The sequence below is a fragment of the Mugil cephalus genome, chromosome 9 (assembly GCF_022458985.1).
Source record: "Mugil cephalus isolate CIBA_MC_2020 chromosome 9, CIBA_Mcephalus_1.1, whole genome shotgun sequence".
In the NCBI taxonomy this organism is placed as follows: domain Eukaryota; kingdom Metazoa; phylum Chordata; class Actinopteri; order Mugiliformes; family Mugilidae; genus Mugil; species Mugil cephalus.
The window spans coordinates 13075772-13085825 of NC_061778.1; the positions used below are offsets into that span (position 1 = coordinate 13075772).

At 42.8% G+C, this 10054-nt stretch overlaps 2 protein-coding genes across 2 annotated transcripts; both read left to right on the plus strand.

Annotated features, from left to right (window-relative positions):
• Positions 1 to 1883: 1883 nt before the first annotated feature.
• On the plus strand, positions 1884 to 4057 carry LOC125013848 (cell death abnormality protein 1). The gene is made up of 5 exons (XM_047594754.1): positions 1884 to 1992; positions 2096 to 2319; positions 2922 to 3083; positions 3456 to 3635; positions 3919 to 4057. Exons 1-5 carry the CDS (start codon positions 1884 to 1886, stop codon positions 4042 to 4044), a joined length of 801 nt encoding a protein of 266 aa, XP_047450710.1. The 3' UTR covers positions 4045 to 4057.
• A 338-nt stretch (positions 4058 to 4395) lies between these two features.
• Positions 4396 to 9993, plus strand: LOC125013849. The gene is made up of 8 exons (XM_047594755.1): positions 4396 to 4573; positions 4648 to 4810; positions 5852 to 6040; positions 6120 to 6294; positions 6969 to 7108; positions 9182 to 9358; positions 9566 to 9696; positions 9828 to 9993. The coding sequence occupies exons 1-8, from the start codon at positions 4419 to 4421 to the stop codon at positions 9991 to 9993; spliced, it is 1296 nt and encodes a 431-aa protein (XP_047450711.1). The 5' UTR covers positions 4396 to 4418.
• The last annotated feature ends 61 nt before the right edge of the window (positions 9994 to 10054 follow it).

The window sequence follows — 10054 nt, forward strand, 5'->3', positions numbered from 1 at the left end:
AAAACCTCAATGAGTTTTCGCCGCATTGATTTAAGGAAATGATGTCACGCTGATAAGGATGCCCCACTTTAACGGCGTGCCAGAGGGAGGAGGTACGTTTTATCAGTGATCAGGTGAGAATAAAAATGCCACAGCGAGAGGCTGAGGTGTGCTGTTGTAATACTTCTAATAACAGAATCAAATAAGTCGCCAACGCATTCGCGCTCTTGATCTGAATAAATGAGGTTCAAGTTAATCGGAGCAACCCTGTGTGGTTCAGCAAGTTCAAGTTTGTACGTCCTCAGTGAGATAAGAAATTTGGCTGGATTTCTGGCTTCTTTTACGTCAAAGGCCCTTTTATCTAGAAATACACGAATATTTACACAAGTTCAGTTCGTGTTTTTTAGCCGCAGCGCAGGTTACGGCTTTTTAAATGTTACGCACGGTTTGAAGAGGGATTTTTTTGTGTGTTTGTGTGTCTGTGTTTGCTTTGAGTGTTTTGAATGAAGAAATAATGGCACAGAGTTTTGGACTGGCCCACACCGCTTTGATTATCAACTGAAGGTTTTGGATGCTTGACAATCAAGAGTTTTACAAATCAACAAAGCAGCCCAAGCAAACACTGCTGACTCTGCACAAAATGTCTCCTTACAAAACAAGAAAATTTCCTGGTACCAGTAAATGTATAAACATGTAACTATAAAATGTCTTAATATCTTCCATGTCCTGTCCGTGCTCTAATTAATCCGATGTGCATTTGTGAATGCAGTTAGGGAGGGATTTTCCACCAGTGACATGAATATATGGGTGAAAGTTGAATCCTGCTCAGTGAGATAAGTTACAAGTCGTCATTTGAGGGTCAGAGTCCATGGCTACCATGACGAAATATATAGGTTATTCAAGTTAGCCAAAGTCCAACATTTATTTCAATACAATAACAGTGTAGAGTAAGACTTTGGCTACTGTACAAGTAAACAGCAGTGTTGACTGCACCGTCTGTACCGATGAGCTTATCGCTGAAATGATAGCATGCATTAATAAACTGCATGTCCTAGCACGTACGGTGCAATGAATGCGTAATGACTGAAAATTCACACTGGCAGGGACGGTTTCATTTGAATATGGGGCAAAGGGCCTTGGCTATTTTACACAAGCATGCCGAAATCAACATCGGACTGACTGTGCTAAAAAAATAAAAAAAAAATGTTGCCACAAAACAAAGCAAAGGTCAACAAAAACATGAGTTTATGTAAGATAAATTACGCACTCAATTAACTGGCAGATAAAAATTACATTTATTGATGTAAACGGTCAGTTGTAAGCTACACAGACCTTGACCTTAGTCTTGTTTCCCTTCCCACTCGGCTGCGAGACGCTATCACTAAGCAAACACGAATGGACAACAATATTAACATTCAGCTTGTTTGTCAAATATGCAGGTGAAGCTGATGCAGCGGCCAGCTTGCATAACTCCGGCTACTATATCTGGGGATTGGGTATGCTCAGTAGACTCCTCTAAAGCAAAGCTGTGTTGATGTACACAGCGAGTCAAAATCATTAATCAGTATCACGGTAGGATTGAGAAGAACAAATGCGGTAATGCGATCCGGCAGCACCAGGCAGCTGTACTCTGTTCCAAGCCACCCCACTCTCACTGTCACCTTACCTTACTGGCCTCATAAATCATTCAGCGAGCCAGTGAAAGTTATGCAGACTAACTAGCCAACTACTTACCTTGCAGCTCCATCTACTAAGGGACAGCTCAGGTCATATGTGCAGGAGCAGCAGATGGGAGAGTTTTACGAAAGGAGCGAGCAAACAGAATCTATGGCATGATGTGCCATGAATTTTTCCCCCAAGTCTGGAAGAGGGCAATTTTTCTTGAGTAGCTGGACATATTAACAATGGCACCAGGAGGCAGACTCGTGTTGTTTGGATGTCTGTTTGCTTCTCCGCTGCTAATTCTGCCTCATGGAAGTCAAAATATCCAGGAGACGCTGCTCTGCCAGCCAGGTAGGCTTTCCTGACTGCACACTATGCCATTTGTATTATTTAAACGACATGACAACAGCAAAGAATACCAAAAAAGAAATCCACATATTCATGTTTCTGTTAGGTTTCTACTGTCCTCACGGGAGCCTCGCTCCAGTCCCCTGTCCTAAGGGAACCTATAGGCCAATTACTGGAGCTGTGTCCCTAGACAGCTGTTTGAAGTGTCCTCCACACCACTATTGCCCCAGACCAGGCTCTCATGCCCCCATTCCCTGTGGTCCTGTGGCCCAGCAGCCTCTGTCTGGCAAGGACACATGTACCTGCAGAGGAGAAGGACAGAGATTCCAGGTGTTGATCATGAGTATTTTTCATCATCATAGACATATCAGATGGCGGGTTAAGATTATTCATGTTTCCTCTGGTGTAGCAACATGACCCTGAAATCCTAAGATCGCAGTACTTCACACACTCCCTCTATTATTCTGAGTTAATCCATTATTCCATTAACCTCAAGAAGATCTTTGAGATAACTTCTCTAGTCTATATTTTTGTGTAACCATAAAGAGCTGGGATACAGTGTGTACTCGTATACAGTCATGCGTGCAGCTTCCTCACCGTCTCTGACAAACACTAAGCAATCTGTAGCTTAAAGCTGAAAGAGATGGAGATCAACTTCCCTCACAGCAGGGTCCGGTTACCTTTCCTGCTGCAGAGAGCATAGGTGTTGAGGTCTCCTCTCATCAGCTCAGACTAAAGGGAATGAGATTTCTTTGTGGCTGTTGCACGGGTGGTTGTGCCAGAGGCAATGTAGAATAAATAGAGGAAGGAAGGATGGAATTAAGGATGCAGTCATGTTTAGAGTTTAGTGTGTCTGCTTTTGAATGACCAGTCTGCCACAGTTTGCACAAACTGACAGCAGCTTGAACCGTACCCCACTTTATGTCCTGCAGCTTAGTGATGGGCAGTGCCACTGCACCATCGGCTACCAACCCACCACCAACGGAGATATGTGCGTGCAACAAATGTACGACGTCTGCAGAGACGGAAAAACCCGCACGCAACACGGAGACTGCTTTGACAAGAACCAGTGGTCCCTTCACTGCAGGCAGCAGGTCAGGCCTCGCAAAATTGAATCGCACTCTGATATACGCGGCAGAAGTAGGGCAAAGGTAGTTGGTCTGTCTTTCACAAAATGACACTAGACAGGAAACCCACCCTGAAGCTATGTGATCCAAGTTCAGTTTTAACTGTGGTCTGTTTACAGAACTCACTAGTTAAACACACTCTACAATCATAGACAAGGCTAATGAGTACAACCTAGATGTCTTTGCCCTTTACTCAATGAACCTGATGTTTATCTGGTGCAGCGTTATATTAAATCTATTTTAACCAACTCTCTCTGACTTTTAGTATTTTCATTGTTTAAAATCTACTAATAAAGCCTGTAGCCGATCTGAGCTTTGTGATGATTGCTTTTCGCGTAGGTGTGCCAAACTGCAGAGGACTACCGAGGCTATGATGGGGAACTGGGTCTGTGTGTTTGTAGAGAACCTCCTGGAAGGGCTGCATGTGGAGGCCTGTGCAGAAGCAGGTCAGCTATTGAACTGAAGCTCCAGTGCCGGTCCAGTACAGAGATGGAACTGGTGTGGAGCTATGCCAGTCAGGTGATCCCATCAGCAACACTATATATACAGTATATATACATCAAAGGGCAATGTGAAAAGAGCTGATGTTACATATCCAAAAATATGTTATTTTTACTCCATCTTGATACCATCTCACTGAAACTTTCATAGAACGAACATAATGGATAGCTAAAGCTGAAATACCTGAGCAGACAGTGCATACAATGCTGTCTTTTATTCCCCAACAGTGAAAGCTTAAGGAAAGTGTCTCTGGTGTTGCATTGACCTATTAGTGGTAAACACTGTTATTGTGTGCATGCAGGTGTTGAGCATCTCGGGCGGTGTGCTGGAGACGGTTTTCCAACAGTGGGACTCCCAGGGGACTCTGCAGTGCAACAGCCATCTCACTTCCTCACGTCCTGTTTACATTGTTCGCATGTCAGGTTGAGACACACATTCACAAACACGACTGACAATGGCCTTTTGTCTGTCTGGCACTTGATTTCTTTGTGACTTGCTCTCTCGCTCGCATCATCTTTTCTCTCCATCTGTCTCTCTGCTCCTGTCGTCTGATTAGAGGCAGGCTTCCTCGGCCTTCTCGGTGGCGTCCCAGAGGAGCTCCAGCGACTGTTTCCTGAAAACGCACAGTGGGACTCTCAGAGCTCAGCTGGTTTGTGCACCAAAATTATATTTTCTCATTAAGACGACACAAATTATAATGAATGTACCTGGAAACAAAAAAAAACAAAGGCGCCGTCCTGTTGTTTTTCAGAGGAAGATTACGACGATGAGGTCAGACAGGATGAAAGTGGAAGCAGAGAAATGGATTCCAGAGAGAGGAGCGGAGACGAGGGCGGTGTTAAGAGAGAGGAAAGAGACTCAAGCATAACTGGAGTTCTGAACCCAACAGCGTGTCTCCATTTGGGTGACGTTATACTGTTTACTGTCGACGCACATCACTACCCCCAGTATGACGTGTAAGTCAGATCTTTTGTTGCAAAATATTTTACTTTAGTTAATAATACACTCAGTCTTTTTTAAAAAATTTCAGTGAAAACCTGTACAACTCAAACGGCGACTTTGACTGGGGTGCGTTCAGACAGCTAAAAGAAGAGCTGACGCTGTCTTGGACCCCTCCTGACTTCTTTTCAGTGGTCTTTAACCAGCCTGGAGCCTACGTTTTTACTCTGAGCAGCCATCAACACAAGCACATGGTAACTAAACCTAAAACGGTATAAGTATTAAAGGTACCCTATGAAGTTACAGAAAATATCCCACATCCAATTGGATTCCTAGCATCAGCGGTGTCCTTGTCAACATTTACTGTTGCAGTATTACTTTTTGACATTTTTGGCTTTGTTTGTTGAAACAAATCATGTTCTTTTATAATCTGACCCCTGAACCCTACTTGGCATGAGTTTCCTCACTTCCATTTGCTCTTGGGGAATGAAAAACACAAGCATGACTGAAGGTGATTTCACACAATGGACAGTTAAAATATTGTTGTATATTACACCATTTATTCTGAGCAGGTCAGGGGGGAGTGAAAGGTAAGGGGTGGAAGGAGAAGGGTTGAGGGTCACGGGGATGGGATGAAGGAACGTGCAGAGACCAATGGTGGTCATCTGATGTTCGGATGGAGCACATCATCTGAACATCTGTTTTTTTGATAGCACAGGATTAGTTTTACTTGAGGACGTCCTGTGATTCAGATATTACCCCCCTACGTCTGTGTTTAAAGTGGCGCATTCACACGGGATAAACAAACTCTACGTCAAACAAAATTTACGTTCCACTATTATGGCTCTGCTACTTTCCGTCTCACTCCATTGCGTATCAGAGACAGTTTTAATTACTTTGCAAATTACAATGGATAATAAAAATACATTGTTGATACTATTTATCCCGGGGAAGAAAATACTGACGACCTGGCAGCATTTAAATCAGCTCCGCCTGAATACAGTAATGACTGATTTAATGGTTTCATCTGTCTAAACGGGTGAATAGTTCAGCAACATCTCGACTTTGCGCTCTAACATCTGTCCAAACTTTGATTTATAGCACATCCTTCATAATTCTTGAACACTGGGACCGCTTTTGACCTCAACACCAACCCAAACATGATAAGTCAATACTACTCAGAGTGCAAACAAACATCATAAAGCTTCTGGTACCAAGCCTTGTCGTCTATCCACATATCTAGATTCAGCTGTCTGTGTCACTAAACTTTTACCACTACTTTTGTTCTTACTCAGTATGTGCGAGTGATGCCTGCAGGTGGCCAGTGTTACGAGCACGGCCCCTTCTTCCCCACCATCCCCCGTCATGTGACCAGGGTGGGAATCAGTAGGAGACGCAACCTCCTACTCCGGCCAGATTGGCTGGTGACCGGAGGATTGCTGTTTGGATCTGTGATCATCCTGTGTTTATGTGTTACGTTGCTGGTTAGTGTGCACACACTTGACATATTAAATACATGTCCCAGGAACCATTCACATTAAAAATAATCTGTCTCATGCGTAGATCCTTTTCCGGGAATATGGATGGCCGGAGAAGGAGCCAATCAAAGCACATTATCGGCTGTTGCAGTTGGCCTATCGAATGGATGACTACTCATCGAAGGGTTCAAGGGTGATCTCACTTAGGAGGATTCACCGAAACCAACAAGTCAGAATGATGCAAGACTCCATTCAACCAGGTGGAATGTTGGAGCCTGTAAACCACTCAAACACCTTGAAAGCCTGTAGTCCAGTCGGTTGCATAACTCACTGTAGATTGCAATGCACCTACATTGTGCGCACATAACGCATATGAACACCTGGACACTTATGCAATTTATATAACCATGACAACTACACTAAGGTGGTGTGCCCAAGGAACCGATAACAGTTGTTCCACTGTATACCTGAAATCACATGCAGTGACTGACTGAGAGTAAAAAATGGAAACAGTCCAAATGTCACAGGAGTTTGGAAATCACATCAATGGATGATATCTTGATAATGCACAGTTTATGATTTAATTGTCACCCTATAAAGCATTAACATTTCCACCATGGGGTAGACTATGTTTTGACTGTGTAACAGTGTTGAAAACATTCATATTACGAAACAGTTTTCATCTCCTGCCCAGAAAGGTTTTGGGCAAAACAAGACTTCTGAAACGGGTTCAAAAGTGAACTTTAGACTCGCCGTTCCAAAAAAATGTGCACATAAGTAGAATTTTCGGGTTCATTGATCTTCCTGCTGGTATCACATCATGCTCACTTTAGAAAGTGCTCCTTGAGAGAGAGAGAGATTACTGGCTTTAAATGTAATTGATCTTGATGTATGATCTCTTGCTCTCTGTCTTCATCTGTCTGTTGTACTGCAGTCTGCACAGAGAGCTTGGAGGAGTTCTGGGATTACGAGCACCAAGTGGATCTGGAGGCATTCAGCAGCAACACCTTCTACAGCCTTCTGCTCAAGCAGAGTCTGTCTGTCACTACACGGCTGGGACAGCTCACCACTGAGGTCTGCAGCTGTCGGTTTAAATATAAATTGAACATATTGTATATAAAGGGACTGTTCCTTTCACACGCCCAGATCTATGCCATTTATTCAGCAGAGAAAGCTCTTGAAAGGAAATGGGTCCGTGTATGTTTTGGTCATTGAATTTTCCGTTCAGAAAAGGACATTAAGAACAAAAAATTAGTGGTTATTTGACTTTCATTTTAAAATCCATCAAATTAAAATTGAAATTCAAGGCTTTTTTTTTGGGATCGAGAATGGATAAACAAAACTGTCGATTTTCATTTTTTTTTGTTGTTTTTTTTTTGAAGACAATAAGAGCTTGTGCGAAGACAGTGCTGTGTAACAGAATATTTCAGGTAAAAGTAAAAGTAACTACATATGACCAGAAAATAATTGGCTACTAGCTAACAATTCTCTGATATGCGTGCAGAGATATCTGCAGAAAACAAGCCTTGTTATGCCATCTCAGAAATCACGCCAGAGTAAGGTTCCACAGACATTTTAGCTTGGTCTAGGGAAACCACAGATAGAAGACATATATTTGGGTGTTCCCCATACATGCTCTTACTTAAAATATGAAAAAAGGCACTTTTTTGTTTCTGTCTCATAAAGATTTTATTTTTTATTTTCAGTTTTTAAAGTTTTGTTTATCCCGTCTCAATGCCAATAAAGAAAAATTTATATAATTTCTTTTTTGTGTGCAATGTCCAGGATCTACTGCACACTCTGTACATATCATGTTACTGCATTACTGAAATCCAGAGATGTAATTTATATATTCACATACAAAGTCTATGAAGCTACCAAAGAAGTGGTTTCTTGCTTAGTGCAAGGTCTGGAAACAAAAATAGAAACGTTGGTTCTGTCTAAGGGTAACAAAATCAACCTAATATATCCAAACGTACTTCTTTCTTGACTAAAAAAAGAAGAGCACAATAAAAAAGATAAGCCAGGTTATCTTGACCAGGTGCAGAATCTTCCATGTGACCGTGACTCATTGAGCCAACTGTTGACAATTTACCAGTAAAAGCAGGCATCGGCGAGCATCTGTGATCCTTTTTTTCCCCCTGTGTTTTCCCATTAATGTCACTAGTCTGACCCCATAAGGAACATTTCCATATATTCAGCATGTCAAATCAGGAACGTTGGTGATAGGTCTCACTCTGATTGGCTGTTCAGCTCAGTGAATCAATGCACAAGCAAACAACAAAATCAAAAGGTAAAGTTTTTATTTTTTATTTTTATCGTCATCTCATCTCAGCATACAAATACACAATTGTATTCACAACATGATCAGCTGGAATGAATAAATCGTACCCCAAGGAGGTTTCAGCTCTGCACGTCAGTTTGTTGCCTCCTGAGCAAACAGAAGCTCTTTTAGTTCCCTCTTTTGAATGCTGAATGCAGACTGCTGCTGCCCGCTTGTATAAAAAGTAATTTCCTATCACGTAGTCGCAGAACATACTGTTTGTGCTAGCTGGTAATAGACTGTAATCTTGTGGGGCGGTGTGCATTCACTGGGAGTATTTCTTTGACGTCCGTTAAGTTGTGTACGAAACCTTAGAAAGGCAACAACTTTACAACAAAGCGCAAACGGAACGTTAAATGCACCTTTTCATGCATGTGAAGGTGCATTCTACGGGATTGAAGATTGAATCCAAAATACCCATTACACACCCTGATTCAGTCGAATCACAAACCCCCTCATCTTTCCCTCCTGTTTCCTTCCACCAGTTTCTTCTTCTTTGCACAACTCAGTGATAAAGATTCAACTCTTTTCAAACAGATTGAGTGTCTCACACAAATGCCTCCTTCCTGTTTGTACAGCATGAAATTGCTGTCTGCATCGTAGAAGACAGATCGTCGTTACAGCCCCCAGGACACCCTGGGTGATAAAAATGTAAGGGGAGATGGCACATTTCATCCCGCAAACATGCGCGTCTCACCCAAGTTGGTTAGATGCGTGCTAATTGCGTTAGGGTGGGGTTAGATGTGTAATCTGATTGCACACGGCCTGAGAATGTTTTTGTGTCACTCACTTGGCTCTCGGTATGCGTGTCTGTGTGTGTCCAGGTGAAGGAGCTATACCAGGGAGTGCTTGGGAAACTGCAGTTACTCCACCCACGCCTGATCACAGACGAGAAGGTGGGGGAGGGTTACGAGAGGTTGAGGAGGGAGATGGAGAGAGAGGTGGTGCGGCGAAAGTCTTTGGCTTCCCAGCTGAGGACCCTACTCGACAATCAGCTGCAGGTTTACGCACACACCTGTGCATCCCTCATTGGTTGAAGAACTTTGCTGAATGCAAGTGAACAGATTTTTGTCTTAGGCAGAAAAAGTAATCCTGGTGGTAATGCATGATCAACATTTTACAATCAGCAAACCAAAGTATTGTAACTCCTAGCGGACAAGCAGGTAAAATAACACAGTTTAGTCAATAATGGAACTGGTTTCTCCCAGATTCTGAGGCGAGAGCAGCAGGCCCAGCAGAGAGTCCACAGTGGGTTCATGTCCCAGCTCAGAGAGTGCACCAGACATCTGTCCAAGGTTTACAACAGTAATCAGCCCTCCTATGAACTGCTCCAGCAAGTGTAAGGCTTCTATTAGTTTTTTTTTTATTATTTTTTACTGGCATCAATGTTGTGTAGCAAAACAGAACTTCACACTAGACTAGACTTATCATTAAGTCACATATAAAAATCTGTTATCTTATCCTGTTAAGTTTGATCCAGAGGCTAACATCCCTAGTGGAGGAGATGGGAGAGTTGGTGTCAGCAGAGTGCCAGCGTCAGGGGGCCTGGGGTTTGTTGGGTGAGGGGACAGGGGCCAAGCTGCTCTGCCCTGACACTGGAACTGTCCTGAGCAAAGAAGACATCTTTGGTGAGTAAAATATAGCACATAAGATTACAGGGAAAATGTCATGCTTGAACAGTACAGAAACAGCATCAT